Source organism: Chelonia mydas, chromosome 1 (assembly GCF_015237465.2).
Source record: "Chelonia mydas isolate rCheMyd1 chromosome 1, rCheMyd1.pri.v2, whole genome shotgun sequence".
NCBI lineage: Eukaryota > Metazoa > Chordata > Testudines > Cheloniidae > Chelonia > Chelonia mydas.
This window is the reverse complement of record NC_057849.1, coordinates 26,622,234-26,644,376: the sequence shown is the minus strand read 5'-3', so window position 1 is coordinate 26,644,376 and position 22,143 is coordinate 26,622,234. Positions and strand designations below refer to the sequence as shown.

General features: G+C 42.5%; 1 protein-coding gene across 8 annotated transcripts in view; it reads right to left on the bottom strand.

Annotated features, from left to right (window-relative positions):
• FAT3 (FAT atypical cadherin 3) overlaps nt 1-22,143 on the bottom strand; it is a 544,317-nt gene that overhangs the window by 100,124 nt on the left and 422,050 nt on the right. For all 8 annotated transcript variants that reach the window (XM_043528746.1, XM_043528786.1, XM_043528740.1 and 5 more), the window contains 3 exons: nt 21,704-21,979; nt 19,750-19,960; nt 6,385-10,458 (listed from right to left, as the gene is read on the bottom strand). In XM_043528746.1, the coding sequence (XP_043384681.1) occupies nt 6,385-10,458; nt 19,750-19,960; nt 21,704-21,979 (4,561 nt within the window). The remainder of the gene's footprint in view (nt 1-6,384; nt 10,459-19,749; nt 19,961-21,703; nt 21,980-22,143) is intronic.

Sequence of the window (22,143 nt, the reverse complement as noted above, 5' to 3'; positions counted from 1 at the left end):
GTAAAGAAGCATAATTTTTCTCCACAGCTGGCTGCAAACCAGTCATAGCAAGAATTCTTTATAATATAAAAAAACAGCCTTAAATATATGTGTTTAACTTCATGGTGGCATTCAATACTTTTCTGCACTGTAAATGAGAGTTACATGTACATGCTTTGGTTAAAGCAAATGATTAACAAGCTTCAGTTAACATGAAGCAGTATACCCACCTCATGTATATCCCATTGCAAAGTAAAGAGGAGAGGTAAAATCTTTAATCAGTTGGGTGGTTGGTCCTGCTAATAGTAACACCAGCCTTGAACAACTCTATAGTCATTACTGCTGTGTTGTTCATGAAATAACTTTTATATCATACGCTGTGAATTATGGGAGCATGTATAAAATATTTGGGTCTTTAAGATCCCACATTTCTTTCCCTTATTCTATTAGAAGATTCATCTGACTGACCAAGAAACCTTAGTGATAAACAGAAAACATGTGAATCAAAGGATTGATTCATATGTCTCTTCCTTTTTGGTTATCATTATCCTTCCTTTCTCCATTGCTCAGCACTGGTGCTACATTTTGCTGATGAAAGACTGAAGGCATATGATAAAATGTCACAGAAATAATGAGCTGTAAACAGTAAAATACTGTCAGGGAAATATTCTTAAAAGGAAAGGATAAAAATAAGCTGTGGTTCATGGAACCATTTTCTAGCACTCATATGTAGGTCCTGCTGCAGATCTCATTCTGCAATGATTAATTAATTTTTCCACTAACATAGTTAAGCAGATTCTGTGTCCTCAGGGCATTCTAATTAATTAGTTTTTCACTCTGAATAATGTAGAATTTTTAAACGGACGCCTCCTGACTACAAGTATTAATGGATTCTTTAAAATCTGCTGGCAGTTTTCTTATGTTCTGCTTTGAATGTCACAACACTGAAGTGTTAGCTAAAAATAAAGGCAACTTTTTAGAATGACTTTGAGGCTAAGGCCTGGTCTACATAATGGGGGGGTATCGATCTAAGATACGCAACTTCAGCTATGAGAATAGCGTAGCTGAAGTCGACGTATCTTAGATCGACTTAGAATCACTTACTTCGCGTCCTCGCGGCGTGGGATCGATGGCGGCCGCTCCCCCATCAACTCCGCTTCTGCCTCTTGCCATGGTGGAGTTCCGGAGTCGACAGCAGGGCGATCGGGGATCGATTTATCGCGTCTACACTAGACGCGATAAATCGATCCCCGATAGATCGATCACTACCCGCCGATCCGGGGGGTAGTACAGACATGGCCTAAGAGAATCTGCATAATCTTTCATCTTTTGTTACTTGAAGTTTGACTAATGGCCTGTTCCCCCATGCCCTACTCAGCACATGGTACAAAACCAACTTGGGCACAAGTTTAATGAAAGAAAAAACAGCTGGATACAATGAAATCCAGAAACATGTTGATCTCAAATAAACAAATCTTGATACACATCATTACTAACGCGCACACACGTAAGTTATAACAACTAAAAGAGTAGCTGAAAACTAAATGCTGACCACATGAGTTTTCACTGCGAAAACTATTCCCTATTTGTAGTGCATACTAGAGTGGTTAATTTATTTTGTTTCTTTCTTTGGATTTCATATTTATTTATTTAGAAATGTCTAGTGCCTATCTGGAACTGTAGGTGATTTATGCATATTAAAACCAATAGAGTTTACACAAAATGTAATACAGTGCACATGCTTATTGAGCTGCCCAAATGATAAAGACAACCCACCAAATTCTACCACCACCACACCTTAGCTTTTGAGGACAATATTCTTATATCTGCCAGTATACCTCCTCCTGCAAATACCTGAGCTCTCAGGGCTCTCAGAAGTGGCTACCTGAATGACTCTAAGGGTATGTCTACACTACAAGAAAACACCCACGGCTGGCCCATGTCAGCTGGCTTGGGCGGTGGGACTACAGAATTTCAGTATAGATGTTCAAGCTCGGGCTGGAGCTCCGGCTCTGGGACTCCACAAGGTGGGAGAATCCTAGAGCCTGGACTCCAGCCCAAGCCCAAACATCTACACCAGTGGTTCTCAACCTTTCCAGACTACAGTACCCCTTTCAGGAGTCTGATTTGTCTTGAGTACCCCAAGTTTCACTTCACTTAAAAACTACTTGCTTACAAAATCAAATATAAAAATACGAAAGTGTCCCAACACACTATTACTGACAAATTACTTCCTTTCTCATTTTTACCATACAATTATAAAATAAATCAATTGGAATATAAATATTGTACTTACATTTCAGTGTGATACTTGAGCCTGTTTTTCCACTTGTGAGTCTTGTCTGAAGCCAGAGCCTCGGCAGTGAGGCTGAAGCCTGAGCCCCACCGCCTGCAGCTGAAGCATGTAACTTAGCTTCACAGGACCCACTGTGGTGTGGGGCCTCAGGCAATTGCCCTGCTTGCCCCACCAACCCTGCACTTGTGACCCCCCTAAACCCATCCTGCGACCCCCTCTGAGGATTGCAACCCCCAGGTTGAGAAACATTCATCTAGATTAGTTGAATAGCCCCTGGAAGACCTCTGTGTACCCCCAGGAGTATGCGTACCCCTGGCAGAGAACCACTGATCTACACTACACTTTTATAACCCTGCAGCCCAAGCCCCGTGAGCTCAAGTCAACTGACACGGGCAGCCGCAGGTGTTTTACATACCTTAAAGGACAGATCCTCAGCTCTGGTTTACTGTCTCCATTGACTTCAGCAGAGCTATGGCCATTTACACTAGCTGAGGATCTGCCCAGAGGTGCTTGAAATGCACACAAAGCAAAAATAAAAATGTGCCACCCACCCCAGAATTACTCAATAAATACCAATTGAGCTTCCCATGCAAAACAAACACAGACAAAAAGAAAATAATACTCACCACAAACAACACAAACTCTCCCTTCCAAAAAAAATACCGAGAAAGGAGATGAATAAGGGGTCCTCCTCTCTTAATCAGAAACACGGGCAAGGGCTCCAGTGACTTGCTGGATCAAAGTTATAATCTCAGCCACATTTTCTGGTTGCTTTCCCCTGATCTACCAGCACTACACCTCAGTCTCATCTGAGATGGGCATCAACGAGCTCACCCGTGCCCAGGGTCAGATGTCAGTCAGACACTGGGCTAGGCATACCGCCTCACCAGGTAGGTCAGCCACACTGAGGATGTCAGACTGAGTTCCACAGGCACACTTCGAAGCTGCTATAGCCCATGCCTCCTCACTAAGGGCCTGATCCTCTCAGCTGCTGAGCACCATCCGTTCCCACTTACTTCAATAGGAACTGTGGGTGCTCAGCAGCTTCAAGGACAGGGATGCAATCTTAACAGCCTCAAGCAGTGGTTACGTCCAGTTACCTTAGGCCATGTCTACACAGGGACACTCAGGAAAGTGAATGTAAATCAACTAGAGGTGTGAAGTCAATGCACATTGTGTGTGGATGCCCTCATTAAGAAGTAAAGTGGCCTTAATTTACAGTAACTTAATCTGCCTTGAATCAGGCTTCCCCCCCACCTTGAAGGTGACTTCACACCTTTTAGGTGATTTGCCTTAACTTTCCTGAGTTTCCCCAAGCAGACAAGCCCTCAGATATCTAAATACTTTTACAAAACCTGCAATATTTGCACTAACAAGGGCATTCCCCCCTACAGTAATTACAGGGTCCTGTAGGTAATACTGCAAACACCAAGAAAACCTTCTCTATTTGTCTAAAACAATACTGACAAGTCTTCGGTAACCCACATGAAAAGGCCCATGGTTTATTGCATGCAACTGGCCAAAATTGCGCTCTCACGAGAAAAGCAACAGTGTCCCTTCCATCTCCAGCTATCACTGCCAGGGATTTGCTGATATTTAACAGCCAGCTTTTATATCGTGCCTTTCATTGGTACGGATCCCAAATTGTTTTACAAGGACTGTCAATAAATGGACAAATAGGCATCACTCTTCCACCCGTGAAATGCAAATGGCTCTGGGCTAGAAAATGGCAGCTGTTTACCAGCACAGAGCAAGCCTGAAAAACAGGTTTGAACTGAAGAACTGTATCTATGTTAAACTAAAAGTGGGAGGGGCATGTTAGTCAAGGACGGTGTAGTTATCCATATCAGAAGTTGGCCAGAACACTGAGATTAATGATGTATTCTTGGGGAAAGTACTATGGGATCTTTAGTCATCACAAGTGGTTAGAGCTTTGATTTTATGCCTCATCTAAAAGGTGATTTTTCCACACCTTCTGTGTGTTACATGTCCTCAGGGACATGTATGAAAGGCTATTTTGAGTGCACCAAATGCCATTCTCGCCATTTACTTTCTTTTCTCTTTAATTCAGTGATCCATACTTGCTCCAGTGAACGGCTCAGGCGTGACTGTATTTACAGAACAATATTCTGGGTCTCAAAATACCTTCAAAATGACACAGTCACTGAAAAAAATCCCCAGCTAATTTGATCTCATGAAATGTTTAAGTCCACTAGCAAAACTCATTTTGAACTCGAAGTATGAACTGAATGTTTCATTAGTGAAAATGCAACTGTATTTTAACATTTGTTTTTTAACCAATAGAATTAAATTTTTCTGGATGATTTTCATTCTACAATTTCCCATATCTAAGAGGATGTCTTAAAAAAATGAAGATAGCAAAGCCTCTTTGGTATTATGTTCTAGCAACTGCAATGGTGTATCACATGTGCCTTTTAAACCTTTTGCTTTTTTCAGTAGTAGTATTTTTAGAATTTTCTATGACAACTTAAAATCAGGAAGGGATAGTTTTGAAACTTTTAGGTCTTATGGGAGGAGACTGCTGTTAAACTGGTATTTTTCTCAAATGAAAGGAAGTGGATTAATACATAATGTATCTATATTGTGCTTTAGAACAGGAGATTTAAGACTGTCACAAAACCAATAGGACACCGGCATTACTATTCCAGTTTTACGAACAGGAACAATGAAGCAGGAAGCGGGTGGGAGAGTCAGGAATAGAACTCCTGCCTTCCAGTTTTGTTCTTTACTCGCAAAACTATCCTTCACTTCCTGTCCTTATACACTATTAAATGATACACTATTAATATACCAGTTTAGCCTTTACAGGAGTGGAAGAATTTACTTTCCAACTGAGTAAAGACTCTTTTCAATGGTCAAAATGAATTATTAAATCACTTGAAACCTGTGGTATTTTGAACGTATATGATGACAAATCCATGTTACATAGGACTTCACGATTGTTACCATACCACGTGCCACAGCCATTCTGCATTTGACAGCAAAAGCAGGGACAGAATTCAGATCCTCCAGCTCCAAATACACAAACCCCTGCACCACTTGAGCTAAATGAGACTTATTTTTGCCCATTACTTGTTAGCAGAATTGAGTCTATGACAAAACTGGGAGCAGTTCTAATTCTATCCAGTGCAGACAGTGGTGCATACACACAATAACCAGGTCATTACAATATATCAGCAGCTCTGGCAGGATGAGAGGCAGGAGGAACCAAAACCTTAATCCCAAAAAAGTACTGGAGAATGCAGATAACAGACATAGGCATAGACAAAATAATCACATCCCATTCCCCTCTCCATCTCCCTTTTCCAACACATACACACATCTAATGTTGCTCTGGAAAAAAAGAATGACAATAAATATAGCATGATAGGAACAAACAATATTACTATGCTTGGAAAAAAATATTAGTGAAATAACGTTTACACCATATACCTACTGCACAGCGTTAACCAGAACAGCAGTGAGGAGGGTTACTGCTTCCCTGGTTTGTGATATGATGCTTCTCGTAAGTGGGGAAAGTGTGGTATTCCTCCCTCCCTAATTTACATTGCACATCAATTTTTCCACAGATAATGATTTTTTAAATTGAATTTTTAAATGAAAGTTTAAATGAAAATTCCCCTATCTGGAAGGGGAAAGGTTTAATTAAAAAAAAGTGCTTAGAAATGTAAGGGTTTTCCTCCTGAGAATAAATGCTGTTTATTTTCTCTGGTTGATACATTAAGTTCTGATCCTTCCCATGCTGACACATCAATCATGATGGGTTACACCTCCTTACATTGCAGCACAGCATGAAGTGCTGGGCTGTGAAATTGGGGGGGGGAGGGGTAGGCGGGGGGGCGGGAAGTGACACACACACAAATCTCTTTCTCTCTATCTCTAAGCTTCACTAATTGCTATAAAATTCTGGTCAAATTAAGAACAATAAATCCAAGAGAACAATAAATCCAAGAGAAACAGAACTGACTTGCTTCCAAGCTGAAGATGTACCTGACATACTGCTAAATCTTTCATGTCAATCTATACTAAATCTCAGTCCTTCAATAACGGCAGGTTTCAGGAAGAAAAGGGGTTTGAAAGTTTCTTACCTGTGATATGGTAGCTAACCTGCCGGTTGACTTCAGACGTGTCTTCATCCCATGTGCTGAGAACTGCCACAACTTCACCGGGAGGGTCACTCTCTTTTACGGATCCTTTGTACACCTCATGTTCAAAGACTGGTGTGTTGTCATTTATGTCTGTCACAGTGACAGAGACCAAGGTGGTGGATGAAAAGGAGAAAGCTTCTCCCAGATCTGAAGCAACCACTGCAAAAGTAAAAGTGGGATTCTTTTCATGATCTAGGTCCTTCAATGTGCTGATCCACCCACTGTTGCTATCAATTGTGAAGGCTTCCATGATCTTGTCCAGATCAGATTCCGCTGAAAGAGTATATGTGACTTGCCCATTTGCACCCCAGTCTGCATCAACTGCTTTAACCTGGATAAGATTAATCCCTATTGGCATCCCTTCCATTATTACAGCTTCATAGTTGGCAGCTTCAAACACAGGCTTGTTGTCATTTACATCCAACACTTTAACCTCCACATCCACAGTTAATACAATGTCCACTTTGTCTAGCTGTATGGTGGCTGCAACTTTAAAGTGAAAAGCAGGATTTGTCTCATGGTCAAGTCTCTTATCTAGCTTTATGATTCCAGTGTCTTGGTCTATGATGAAAATCCCTTCCTTGTTGTTTTCAGCTAATTCACCATTAACAGTGCTATACACAGCACCCTGGCTTGGCAAAACATGCAAAATGTCAAGGGTGCTTCCTATGAGAGTGTCTTCTGGTATTGTAAAGGAATATTGGGGTTGGGAAAAGGAAGGTAAAACAGCTTCTGGAGGTAAAACATGGATATAGACAGGAATAAGGGAATGCTTCATGGGAATGCCACCATCAACTGCTTTGACGAAGAACGACAGAACTGTGTTTTTCAGCTGGTTGAAGTTACCTTTGGTGACCATCCATCCATTGTCAGGATCAATTTCAAGCAGATCTGCCACTGAAACTGAGGCTTCACTATACAATGAATAAGTGATCCTTGAATTGGTTCCATCATCTGGATCTAATGCCTGCACTTGGGTGACCAAATGACCTTTTCCAACATCTGCTTTGACACTTGCTCTGTATTCTATTGTCAAAAACTGGGGAGTATTGTCATTCTCATCCACTACAATCACTCTCACGGTGCAGAAAGTCATTCTCCCACCTCCATCCAGGGCCCTCAAAAATATATTGATATCCCCTTCCAAAGGGTTCTCTCGGTCCAATTTCTCAGTGGTTAGGATCTGTCCATTGTTATCAATTAAGAATCGGTCCTTGGCAAAATCATTTATTATAGAGTAGTTTATTTGGCCATATATACCAGAATCTCCATCTGTCGCTTTTACATGAATTACCTTAGTTCCAGGGGCAGCATTTTCTCTAACCTCTGCCACATAAATACTCTGTGAAAACACGGGGCTATAGAGGTTAGCACCAAGAATGTGAATATGCACCTGAGCTGTGCTGGTGAACAATCCATCCGAGACAGAGACATTTAAGCTATACATTGGCTCCATCCTCTGTTTCCGATGGTTAGACAGAGTTATAATGCCACTCTTGCTGTCCATTAGAAAGCTGGTCCGATCATTTCCAGACAAGATACTGTACTCCAGTCTGTCAAAATCAGAGCTGTCAGCATCAGAAGCTTGGACACAAGTCACAAAATGACCCCGAGGGGCCAGTTCACTCACGTAAGATTCATATATTAACTGGTTAAAAACTGGAGGGTTGTCATTCATATCTGTCACATAAATACTAACAAGAACTTCACTGCTCAGTGGAGGGAATCCATTATCAGCTGCTCTGACTTTTAAGCTGCACTGCTGTAATAGTTCATGATCCAACATACGGGCTGTCAGGATTAGGCCACTTGTGCTATCTATGTGAAAATAATCAGTGCTGTTAAAGGAGTCCTGGACAATTTGATACTGTATATTTTTGTTATTTTCAGAGTCTGCATCAGTAGCAACAACCTGCAACACAGGAGTGCCAATCAAAGATGCTTCGGATAAGGTGGCATTATAAGCCGAGTGATCGAAAACGGGAGGATTATCATTTACATCATTAATGATTAAGTCCACAGTGACCTCAGCCCGAGCACCAGTGAGGGCATCACTGGCTCGTACTGTCATCTTAAAAACAGAATTTACTTCATAATCCAATGGGCTGATGACACTCAGAATGCCGGTATCAAAGTCAATGTTAAACTGGTTGTAGGGATCTCCATCAACGATGATATAAATGATACCCTGGCCCTCTGGGCTGGTTGCATTTATGCTAAGAATTGGGGTGTGCATTTCTACGTCTTCATTTACAGAAGCTGTATAGAAGGGCTTGTCAAATACAGGCATTGCTTTATTAACTATAGTAATAGGCAGTTCTACTGAAGCAGACAATGATGGATTACCACCATCTTTTGCAAGGATGATAACTAAATACTCTATATTAGATAAGTCAGAGTTGAAAGCTTCTCTTAAAGTGACACTACCAGTTTGTCTGTCAATTTCAAAATGCCCATAGTCTTCTTTCAGCAGATAGGAGACTTCACCATTTGCACCCTTATCTTTATCAATGGCTGTCACTCGATATATTAGGGTACCAGGCTCAGCATCAACTTGTACAGCAGCATAGTAAGGCAGCCCTACAAACACCGGAGCATTGTCATTGATGTCCTCAATGTTAACTCTGACAACCACCCTGGCCACACGGAGATGATCTAGTTCACGACTTGCCTCAACGACCAACTCATATAGCTCTTGTTTTTCTCTGTCAAAGGGGATGCCTGTTGTTTCAATGACTCCCGAGGTGGATTTGATCTTGAACTTGTTCCCCGGGTTTAATATACCATACTTCAAGGGCTCATTGAGACGGTTTCCAACAGCATTCACCACAGCTACCTTTGTGATATTAGTGCTGTTCTCTGAAATAGAAGTGGAATAAAAACTTTGCGTAAAATGGAGCCCACTATCCATGGCTTCTTTTACCATTATGGTCACCATAGCAGTGCTGTAAAATTTCCCATCAGACACTCTTACTATAAGCATATAATGATCTTTGGAAAGAGTATTATTTTTTATAGTGAGTACCCCAGTACCTGAATCAATCAAAAAATGGTCCACATTGCCTTCGATTAGACTGTATGTTAGTTCAGGTGGAACCTCTGAATCTGGGTCTGTAGCCTTGACTTTAAGAACCTCTACACCAACGTAAGTGGGAAGAAGCAAGACTGTCTCAAACACAGCCTGACTGAAGACTGGAGGATTGTCATTGATGTCAGTTACTTCAATAGTAACTTCGACCGGACTCTCCGCTGTGAGCTGTGGATTTCCGCTATCCCTAACATGCACGTGGAAATGGAAGTGGGCTATGGTTTCATGGTCTAAATTTGCAATTGTTCTGATCGCACCAGTGCTGGAATCTACAGTGAAGTACTTCTTAGCAGTGGATTCAACAATCTGATAAACCAGCAAAGCATTCTGATTACTGTCGGCATCCGTGGCTCGTATCACCAGTGGGTTGTTGGCTGAACTCCGGACTATACTGTTTACAGGAGCAGCTTCACTTATGCTGCCTAAGTATTGGGAGAGGATAAAAACTGGCAGGTTATCATTTTCATCAAGAATTTGAATGTTGGCGGTGGCATTTGATGCCATGCCTGCCATGTTAGTTGCCTGAACAATGAGCTGGTAAGAGGAAGTGCGTTCATAATCAAGTGGCTTTTGACTGGTGATGACTCCAGAATATGGGTTTATAGTAAAGGCTCCATCCACATTCCCATCCTTGACCTCATAAACTAATGTAGACTGACTGACTGCAGAGATCAAAATGACTGAAGTTCCAATATCAACATTTTCATTAACTTCTGCTTGGTATTCCTTGTGTGTGAACTTTGGATGGGAATTATCTGACATGGTCACAGAAATGCGTACAATTGCTGTTGCAGACAGTGGTGGTGAACCTTGATCAGTTACTTTGACTGACAAAACAAACTGTCCCATTGTTGTCAAGTCCGGCTCCTTCAATACTGTGATGATGCCTAAAACTGGATCAATCTTGAACGTGTTCCCAGTGTTTCCTAAAACATAAATGTTGAAAGCTATATTAGAAGTGAAATCTTGAAAATATGTTATAAAACTAATCTGACTATGATACCATAGTCATATGATACCATAGTCATTATGTTATAAAACTAATCTGACTATGATACCATAACCCACAAGTGTTCATCAGTAATACCAGTAATTGCATAGAATGAAAAAAGCAGGTAACTAAATCTGTGGCCTGAAAATCAAATAAGTGGCCTGATTTTCATAAGTACTGAGCATCCAGCAACTTCCACTGACTTCTGAAAATCAGACCATGTATTCATGTGTGTAAATATGGTCCTAAGAGCCCCTTTTTGAAAATCTTGGTTTATACATTTGTTTCATATTGATTAAAACAAAGCCTTTTTCTCTATCTTTAAAGATTTTAAAATTATTTTAATGGTTACTACAGGCGCTCAATACCTCTGAAAACCACACTACTTCTATTTAGGTGCCTACACGTGAATTTAAGAGCCTACCTTTAAGATCCGAGTTTTGAACATTTGGGCAATGTATATTATGCAAAAGTAAAATGTAGGCAAATGCACCTCCCACATTATGTAATTAGACTATCAAATAGTTGCATACCTGAGACACAAAAAGGGGATCATAGGCTAACAAGCCAATTGTCTGATAAAGGGATAACAATTCATGCCCTGAAATAAAGAGGCTATTAAGCACCTATAGAGAAGATTACTGTAGCTCAAGGCTACAAAGAACTGACTACAAAGTGTTAGAATAGAATTTAGAAAAATTACAAGGAACAATACCATATAAAATAGATAACAGTATCTTGTGTCAGAGAGGTTTATTATTTGATTTCTGAAGAAAGAGAAATCTAGATTAATAAGATTTTGTAGAAAATGTTTTGAGATCAGTGTTAGAATGTACAGACAGAGAGGTCACAGACTGCATAAAGGAGAAAATAATGTGTTTGGATCACAGGTTTATTTGCTTTTTAAACTAACGTGTGATATACACTCTGACTGTTCTTCAGGAGACAGATGCAAAACTTCAGGGTCTGTCCAAGTTTTTAACTGTTAATACATGTCACCTCTATTAGGCAACATTTTTGTGTGTGGCATCTTAAGTAATTGCTTAAAATGTGGTTGTGTGTGTGTGTGTAAGCATACACACAAGCTTTTAGCTCCTTCTTCTCATTTTGATTCCAAAGCCAAACAGCATATATAGACCTGTACCAATTCTGAATCTTTATTGTCAAACCATTCCCGATATCATGGTACATTATCATGGAGACTATTCCTGGGATCTTTTTTGCTAGTCAAGGACCCATGACCACTGTAAGAACATTTCTCATACACCACTGAGTGGTAATCATTAGTAAACAGTGATCTTTTAGTGGCAACTGCTCCAGCTGTTGCGCAGAGGGCAGCATGTGTGAAAATTCCAGCTGGAGAACAAACTATGTGGCGACCCAAGAAGTAAATAAATACAGATTCTCTGAAAGCTGTAACTGACTGCTAAGACTACCCGTATTTGCTGCAGGTTCTAAGGCACAGAGGCTAGTCCAAACAGCAGAGATCAGTATGATAGTGGCTCCCACATATCAGCTATAAACACACCCGTAAGAGCGACAGAGGCCAAGGGTTATGCTAGCTAAACCAAACTTTGTGCTGTTCACTGAGAAGCCCGGGGTGCAGATTCCCACAAGGATGAGCACACTGGTAGCACTGACAAACATCGCATGTGGCCAAGCAGTTTTATTTTGTTACTGCTAGCTAACAGGAATCAGTTACAGTCACAGACTGATACATGTAAGGGAGGGGGGGTGTTGTTTTTCTCCTTTAGAAATTTCTGATTAAATTATGAGACTACTGCTTTCATCATTCAAAATACTTCCTGTGAATGAAGAAGCTGTGTATGATCTGAGCCCAGCTGCTAAAATCAGCATCCTCACTGCACAGAATTTATAGGTTATAGAAACTACAGCAAATGAAGCCTCAATTTTGATACATCTAGGATTGGAACGTCTGTGGATAATGAAACCATAGGAGTTCAGTTTTATAGTAAATGGAGGCTTGAAGCCTGGAAAAGCAGACAGAGCTCATGATGAAACAGAAACAACAGGCAGTTATAGAAGACAAACCTATATGCAAACACTTTGGAGGATAGAACTAAAATTCAAAGGGATCTAGATAAATTGGAGAACTGGGCTACAGACAAGATGAAATTAAACAAGGACAAATGCAAGGTGCTACACTTAGAGAAGAATAACCAAATGCACAAATACAGAATGGGGGATAGCTGTCTTGGCAGCAGCAGAATCTGGGAGCTGTGGTGGCTCACAACCTCAAGATGAGTCAGCAATATGATGCTGTTGCAAAAAGGGCAAATGCAATTTTGGGTTGTATTAACAGAGGCAAAGCATGCAAGTCACAGGAGGGGATAGTATTGCTCTACTTGGTACTGGTTAGGCCTCAGCTGGAGTACAGTGTCCAGCTCTGGTCACTGCTGTATAGAAAGGATGTAGAGAAACTGGAAAGGATCCAGAGGTGAGAGATGAAGATGACCAAAAGGATGGAATGCTAGCCTTATGAGCAAAGGCCGAAGGAACGGTGTACGTTTAGCTTGGAAAAGAGGACGGGGTGAAAGTAAGGCGGTACGGGCCGGTACGGTGTACCGGTAAAACGTGGCCGCCGGTACCGGCTCGTACAGCTGACTTTAAAGCGCTGCTGCCGCTGCCCAGGGGAGGGGGAACGCAAAAGGGGCAGCGACGTTAAAGCCCTCCCACGGCAAAGGACCCTGCTTAAAGCTTAATATCGTTGCCCCTTTTGCCCCCTCTCCTGGGCCGCTGATGGGGGCAAAACGAGTAGCTGTCCTCGGCCCGGAAATTTAAAAGGGCCCAGGGCTCTGGCCGAAGCCCCGGGCCCTTTTGATCGCCACTGGAGCCCCAGGCAGCATGGGCCAGGCAGCGCGGATGGCCTGGCTGGGGGATGCTGACCCCCCAGCCCTGCCCCTTCTGCCTGAGGCCCCTTCCCTTCCCAGCCCCCCATACTGGTAAGAGTTCAATTTTACTTTCACCCCTTAAAGAGGGAATATTATGTCATAATATGTCATAAATATAAAGGGAAGGGCAAACGCCTTTAAATCCCTCCTGGCCAGAGGAAAAACCCCTTCACCTGTAAAGGGTTAAGAAGCTAAGACAACCTCATTGGCACCTGACCAAAATGACCAATGAGGAGACAAGATACTTTCAAAGCTGGAGGGGGACGGACGGACGGACGGACAAAGGGTTCCCTCTGTCTGTGTTGCTTATGCCGGGACCAGAGCAGGAATGCAGGTCAGAACTCCTGTAAAAAGTCAGTGAGCAATCTAGTTAGATATGCGTTAGATTCTGTTTTGTTTAAATGGCTGATAAAATGAGTTGTGCTGAATGGAATGTATATTCCTGTTTTTGTGTCTTTTTGTAACTTAAGGTTTAGCCTAGAGGGATTCTCTATGTTTTGAATCTGATTACCCTGTAAGGTATTTACCATCCTGATTTTACAGAGGTGATTCTTTTACTTTTTCTTTAATTAAAATTCTTCTTTTAAAACCTGATTGCTTTTTCATTGTTCTTAAGATCCAAGGGTTTGGGTCTGTGTTCACCTAAGCAAATTGGTGAGGATTTTTATCAAGCCTTCCCCTGGAAAGGGGGTGTAGGGCTTGGGGTGATTTTGGGGGGAAAGACATTTCCAAGTGGGCTCTTTCCCTGTTATATTTGTTGGACGCTTGGTGGTGGCAGCAATAAAGTCCAGGGACAAAAGGTAAAATAGTTTGTACCTTGGGGAAGTTTTAACCTAAGCCGGTAAAAATAAGCTTAGGGGGTTTTTCAAGCAGGTCCCCACATCTGTACCCTAGAGTTCAGAGTGGGGAAGGAACCTTGACAGGGAGACTAAGGGGGAACATGATAGTGGTCTTCAAATATGTGAAAAGCTGTGTGACGGGGTGTACTTGCTCCACACTGGAGAAGGAGGAGTTAACCCCACATGGTGGGTGGAGGAAGCCACATCCCCTTGCCACTGCTGGGCATGCTCCAACTGGAGCCTCAGTATAAAAGGCCAGCTCAGTCGGGGGTGAGGAGAAAGTAGGCTCATTGCAGGCTCCCTCCTCGGAGCTGCTGGAGCCCCCGATCGTGGAGGCCAAGCGCGCCGAGACCCAGGCCAAAACCTGGCTGCCCACGGAAGCCCAAGTCATTGGGAGCTCTGCAAACTGATGACCCCAGAGGCCCAGGAGACTTGTGCACAGCAACAGTGGAAAACTGGGTAGGAAGTAACCCAGGGGAACTAGAGATTGGTCTGGTTGTGGAACCGGGACAAAGGCAGCATGTTTCAGACGGATCCTCACTAATGTAGTGGTGAATCCATTCGCTGCTATCAGGGCCGTGGGCTGGGAATTGGTGGAGCAGGGATGGCCTGGATCCCTCTTCCCTGGCTGCCAGCAACCCCTGGGTGGCAGCCCACTTCCGCACTGTCAGCGCGGTCACACAGCCTTGACTAAGAGGGCAGCCATACTGACTCTGGCCACTAGGCCACATGGCCCTGCAAGGGAGGGCAGCCACATTGAGTCTGGCCATTAGGCCCTGAGGCTCAGGGTGGTCATTGGGACTCAGCTGCGGGGCTTTAATGCCCTTCCCCACGCCCCAAAGGGTGACGGGGTGTACTGGCTCCACAAGAGGTTGCCACAAAGAAGATAAAGAAGAACTGTTCTTTCTTGCCACAGAGGGCAGACCAAGAGGCAAAGGGTTCAAACTACAGCATAGCAGATTTAGATTAAATCTCAGGAAAAACTTCCTAACTGTAGGAATAGTAGGACAATGGAACAGACGGCCTAGGGAAGTCATGGAATCTCCTTCACTGGAGGTTTTCAAAAGGAAGCTGGATAGCCATCTGTTTTGGGTGGTTTAGACCCAACAAATCCTGCATCTTGACAGGGGCGTAGACAAGATGACTCTTGCAGTCCCCCCTAACCCCAAGGCTCTATGATTCTGTGATCTGATATATGTAGAAAGGAGGAAAACATACAGCCTAAAAATGGCCATCTAATAACCTAAACATCATTTCATCATCATCTTATTTTCTGTCTCCATTATGTACTATATTACAATGCATTGTAGCCATATACTTACAGCACTACATTATTTATGATGTGTAGTGTGGTGGCGCCTAGAGGCCAACGAGGTTGGGGTTTCCTTGTGCTAGGTGCTGTACAAAGATACAGTAAATAACAGTATCTTCTCCAAAGAGCTCACAGTCTCACAGACAAGACATAAAAGGTAGACAAGACAAACCAGGGGGCTGTGGGACAGACGGACTAATAAAAATAGTAGGATGTGTGCAATTCTTCACTGGTTTGCTGTCTACCTCTTCAAAAAAGCAATACACCAATCCCACGCCCTCACCCACACACATATTATAATAGGGAATATAAAACTATATCCCAATGAGGGAATCATGTAGGAGGAGCATGGAGGGAAGTAGATGGCTCAGGTTATGGAAGAAGGAGTCTTTTATCACTAGGTTGCCGGTTGGAATCTGCTTCAGGTAGATACTCAGGTCTGGTGACCTTGAACAAAGTAATTTGCTGGCCTCTGCTCCAGTGCTAGTGGAACAGAGGCTCCTGAGTTCTTTTGCTAACCCCGCTACTTACACTGGGAAAGTCTCTTCTCCTCCATTTCCTCACCCATCCTTAGTCCGTTGTGACTATTTAGACTGTTCTAAAACACCATTTGTTTGGCTCCCATGTTGGAAGCCACAGCAGACTGGCCAAGGATGGAACAGGCACAGAGACAGAGAGCTGGGTGCCCTCTCTCCCTGGGCTGATCCCTTAGGAAAGGGTGGAGGCATATTGGTGTGTCAGCATGGGTAACCTGAAATGCAGCTGCCCATGCTGTGCTCATTCTGTGATGACCAGGACTTAATTCTTCCAGGGTTATTAATCTATTCCCTTTCCCGAGGGCCACAATAAATAAAACGTATGACATCTATCTCTTTCAAAGAAAAGGCCACCCATAGAACGGTGATACACAGTGCAGAACTGTATTTCACCAACATACTCCATCTGAACATAATGCTGTGCCGCATTTATTTGTATGGCTGATGGGAGCCCTCCTAATTAATTGTGCATAGAGTCACTTGTTGTGGCAGTGAAGATGACATCAAATCTGGCAAAAACAGCCACAGCTGTCTGTCCATAGAGCTTGAGACCAGCTCCTCCCCCAGACAGTAAATTGTCTGATACTCTGCTGGAGCTGCTCACACTCTTGGCACTGGCTGACCATACTGGAACATGTTCACAGGAAGGACAGTGGGAGACAGAACCAGTAGTGTGTGTAGAGAGGCAGTATGAACCAATGGATAGAATACTGGACTGGGACTCAGGAAACTGGCTTCTGTTCCCAGCTTGTTACTTACCTTGGGCTAGTCACTTCACCTCTGAATGCTTCTGCTTCCACCCTTTATCTGTCTTGTCTATTTAGATTGTTAGCTCCTAGAGTTGAAGGCCAGAAGGGACCACCAGATCATCCTGTCTGACTTTTTGTATATGACAGGAACATCAACACCACCCAGCTCCTGCACACTAAACCCAACAACCAAAATTAAACCAAAGTCCATGGGAGATCAGTCTATTATGTGCCTCAAACAGAGAATGGGAAGGAATGAGATGCCCAAGACCGCTGCAATGGCAGGGAAATGATTAAGTGAGATACCCAGATAATCCTGGCAAGTGGCTTGTACCTACATGCTGCAGAGGAAGGCAAAAAATCCCCCAAGGTCACTGCCCATCTGACCGGAGAGAAAATTCCTTCCCAACCCCACAGATGGTGATCACGGAACATGTGAGCAAGAACCAGCCAGCCAAGCATCTGAGAGAGAGAGAGAGTGCTCAGTGCCACCTCAGAGCCATGGCCTTCCCTGCCCAATGTCCCATCTCCAGCTTTGGCTGTCCTTGATGAGCCAGAGGAAAGAGATTAAAAAAACAACCCAGAATACACGGGAATCCCTTTCTGATCCTCTGCAGGTGGCTGGCTGGAACCTTGAAGCATGAGTTTTTAGGAACGTAAGACAAACAGGAAATGAGACCCAGGGCTGCTGAGCCCTGCCCCCCACCATCACATGCAACCCCATCACACAGGGCAGGGACTGTTTCTGTGCGCCTGAACCCTTCCTACTTCAATGTTCCTGATCTAAATTAGGGCCTCTAGAGGATACCATGATACAAATAATAAACCTGCATTCTGACCACATGCATAAATAATATATATGATTACTTAGACTGTCCAGCTTGGCTGCTTTTCAGGTCTGTATTTAACTGTTTTCTGTTTTGAACAACTTACAACATTATCTTCTTATTTGCTTAAGGAAGTGAAATTCCAATTCCTGTCATTCTTACAAAGCCTCCAGAGTAGAGACGGGTGAACAAGAATGAGGGTTCCTTAGGGTTTGTCACCATGAGAAAGTTGCATGGTTTAATGTAAGGTGTGTAGTGCATAAAGCTGTGCAGGTACTCTTATTTTGGGTTGATCGAGGCTTATTTCAGTTTAGTTAAACCTGTTCCTAATAGACTTAAACAACACAAGACAGAGCCAAGAAAATATTTTTGCTCAGGGCTGGGTATGTAGCCTTAGTTTTTCTGGAAAAGCTAAGACTACATAAATAGCACAAACAATAAAGATTCTGTGGCCACTGGAAAACTCTTGATCTCTCACTGAAAAATGAAGAGGATTATTTAGATACTTTGGAAACTGGCTCAGATGTTGAACTTTCTGAACTGCGTTTTAATAGGTATGCTTAGTGTTTGTTTATTAATATGTTTATGATACTAAGAATAATGGGCAAGATCCTCGGCTGGTGTAAATTTGCATGGCTCCACTGAAGTGAATGGGTCTCTAGGAGAGCATAAGTGCCACCTGCATAGATCAGTCTGCAAGATCAAGGTCTAATAAGTTAAGTCTGTGTCTTGATTAATCATTGGGACCATCATGGAGTATGGGATTCCTCTTCTTTGTGATCTACAGTTGAGAAGTGTGATATAGGTGCCAAGCATTATTATTATTAAAATGGAAAATTCACATTATTTCAAAGTGCAGAGTGCAGCAGCAACACAAAAGCAATCTAAGAGATAGGATTTTCCATTTTCTCACTTTTCCCAAGTATCTCTACTGAATGCATACTAATTTCCGGCTTTGGAAATGGTTTCTAAATTCAAATCTATAAAAGCAATAAAATGTTCACCTCTTACATATATATGCATACACCCAGAAATGCATTAGGGAAATTAAACCATGAAAAATACAGGACTGACAGCCTTGGAGATTCACATCCACTAATTTTCCACAACAGCAGCACAGCATGGACAAAGGCAATGCAAGTTTCCAGAAAGTCTTGCTATTAGCTCTACTCTGGAGTAACCAACTCTAGGGCCAGAAAGGAAACTCAGGCCTAAGCTATACTTCACATTTTTGTCAGTATAGCTATGCCGGCAAACCTTCCCACTGTAGACACAACTTATACGAGCGATAAAATGCTACTGCTAGTGTAGCTTATACAGGTTCAGTGAGAAAGATAAGCTGTACCAGTCAAAACACTTCTATACTCGTATAAGATGCCTCTATAGTAGGGCCTTTGCATGCATACAAATCTTGGCTGGGGGGACGAGGGATATCATACCCTATGCCGGCAAAAGTGGCCTCAGTCTCCCTGCTCCTCTGATTAAAATGTCAGCAAAGATGCCAGTTAGCACCAGCTGTCATTGTGTTAGTTTATGATGAAGCCATCCTGTTCACTGCACTAGAATGCGGCTCCCACTGGCCACGGTTTGCCGCTCCCGGCCAATGGGGGCTGCGGGAAGCGGCACGGGCCAAGGGACATGCTGGCCACCCTTCCCGCAGCCCCCATTGGCCTGGAGCGGTGAACCACGGCCAGTGGGAGCCGCGATCGGCCGAACCTGCGGACGCGGCAGGTAAAAAAAACAGTCCAGCCCACAAGGGGCTTTCCCTGAACAAGCGGTGGACTGGCTTTGAGAACCACTGACCTAGAGGTAAAAGCCTCAGTAGCCATCTAATTAAAATGAAGTCAGCTCTCTCTGATCAGTAGCTTAAATGTGGAAAACAGCAGACAAGAATTTGTACTTTTTGTACACTTTCATCAGGGGATAGCTAGGATCAAGAATCCGTAAAGATTTCTTAGTGTTACCCTATCTCTAAATTAAAGCCAATATAATCACTCTTTTCAGTTTATAGAATGCATCATATTGCAGCCTTTTCTGCCCCGTCCTCTAACCTGCTTCCATAGCGTAGATAAGCTCTGCGTTTTCTCCTTTGTCTTTATCCAAAGCAGTGACCTGCAAAACAGCAGATCCAATAGCTGCTGACTCATACACCGAAGCTTCATACAAAGGACTGGTGAAGTAGGGACTGTGATCATTGGAATCTTCCACATTTATGATGACTCTGGCCAGGTTTCTTCTATAAGGAAACTCCTGATCTCGAACCTATAGAAAAAATGCAGGAGAAACATCTTTAAATAGCTTTATTAGCAGTAATAATAACTATCTGAGCCCTGGCAATGTGCTCCTTGCTGTACATTACACTAAGTACAGACTTTTTCCATCCTGAAGGCCTTAAAATCTAAAAGACAGACAAACAGAAGAGATGGCACAAAGTGAGAAATCAAGAGGAGAAAAAGGACTGGAGGGTATTTTTAAATTTAATTTGTTATAAATTTATTCCTGGTGCCCCCACACTGAAGATGTAGATTTTTAAACTGATACAAAATAATGCCATAAAGTCTCATTTGATGTTCAGTTTTGAGTTTGTGCCAAAGGTTCTCTAATGCTGACAAATACAATATAAACTGCGATGTGCCACGTCCCTCATTGCCACCATAGCAGGGGAACAAAGCAGCAGTATGTACAGTGCACATCTATGTAGCTTTGTTCCTTCTTTCCAAAAAAATGTATGGGATTGCACACACAATGACCAATGATATAGTTATCTAATCGTTTGCATGTAAAAATCCAATTTGCGCATACAGGTACGTGTGGATTTTTATATCAGCAAATATGTGCATACATTTTTGAAGATCACAGTACCCAGGGTAAAAAGGACAGTATTGATCCTACGGGGTGCTGAGCACTCTTCACTTAGACTGCAGTCAGCGGGGACTGATCAAACCTCGCAAGAGGGACTCAATACCTTGCAGACCTGGAGCTATTATTTACACCTGTACCTTCTTTCACTCCCACATCCAAAATCTCAGCACTGGCTACAGTGAAGATCCTACCGGCAGGTGTAAGACAACCTTGAATATTTTGGTTCTTCTTAAATAAAGCAAGCAAACTTTGCAACACATGGAGGCTAAGCACACAATCCTAGCAATGATCTCCATACCCCGGTTTCTCTATAGTCATGTCTGCACTTCTTCTTAGCTCCTGTCACTTCTCACTCACCACAAGCCTGCCTTCTCCTTGGGCTCTGCTTGCCTGAAGATGAGTAGCAGTATGCAGGATGGTGCCTAAGTTGTTTCTTCCTAAAGCTAGCCTTGCATCTAACGGGCCACACGGTGGTGCTTCAAAGGGCTTATTCTACAGGGCTCTTAGATAGCTAAAGAAAATTAGTAGGTTACAGTGTTTAAACTAACTGAGTTTAAACTAATTTGTTTTGAAATTAATCTCCACTTCATAATATGCAACTTCCACATCAAAGCAGAGCACATTCACCTCTATAATTTAGGCACATTGAGCACACAAACCGATAATTAATTTTTTCTCTGCCAACTCCCATGTTCGGAAAAGTAGCGGTATATGAATATCTACCACCTTAAAATAAACCTATATAAGTAAACTATCTATCAGGCTGCCATGCTTCCCAAGGCTACAGCTTTGTGAACTGCAAGAAGCAATTCTTCTGTGAGCGACTTCTCAAAGAACTTTTTAGCTTCTCTTCAGAAACTTTGAAAATGATCTCAGATGAAAGGGCCAAATGTCAAGAGATTATAACGTTTCTTGCTTGTTGTCCCTCAAGATGGCAAATCATTTCATATTAGATAAAATGTACTGGTAATAAGTCTTGCAGAGCTTAAATAAAAAATGTAAAATCAATGCACAGTGTAGGAAAAGATTAAATTAATTATCATTTACTATACTGAAAACTCTTTGCTTATCCAAAGACTAAAGCAAATATACATCTTAAACAACGATAGTGTTCTAGGTACCAAGCTTATATTCCATTCTTACCATTACATTAAGGATGTGCTTATCTTGAGCTTCATGGTCTAATCTCTCGGCAGTGTATAGTACCCCTGTGCTGGGGTCAATTCTGAATTTTCTCATGCTGACTGAGTCAATGCTGCTGTGAACAGTGTAGCTCAACTTGTGTTTCTCGTCTCTGTCTATAGCTTCGACCTGCAGTATCTCAGTATCAGGGAGAATGTCCTCCGAAATCGTGACATCGTAACTTGGGTGAGAGAATTCCGGGCCATTATCATTGTTATCCAATACTTTGATAAGAACCTACAGACAACATGAAATAAATAAATCAATAAAGCAACTATGACTAAGAGTTATTGGAGTCAAGTCAGTTCAGTCAACATGCACGCAAAGAAATATGATTTGCTTTACAGAACTATCCGTTATGTTATTCATATATGTGCTGGGGCAGAGGAGTCGAGAGTCAT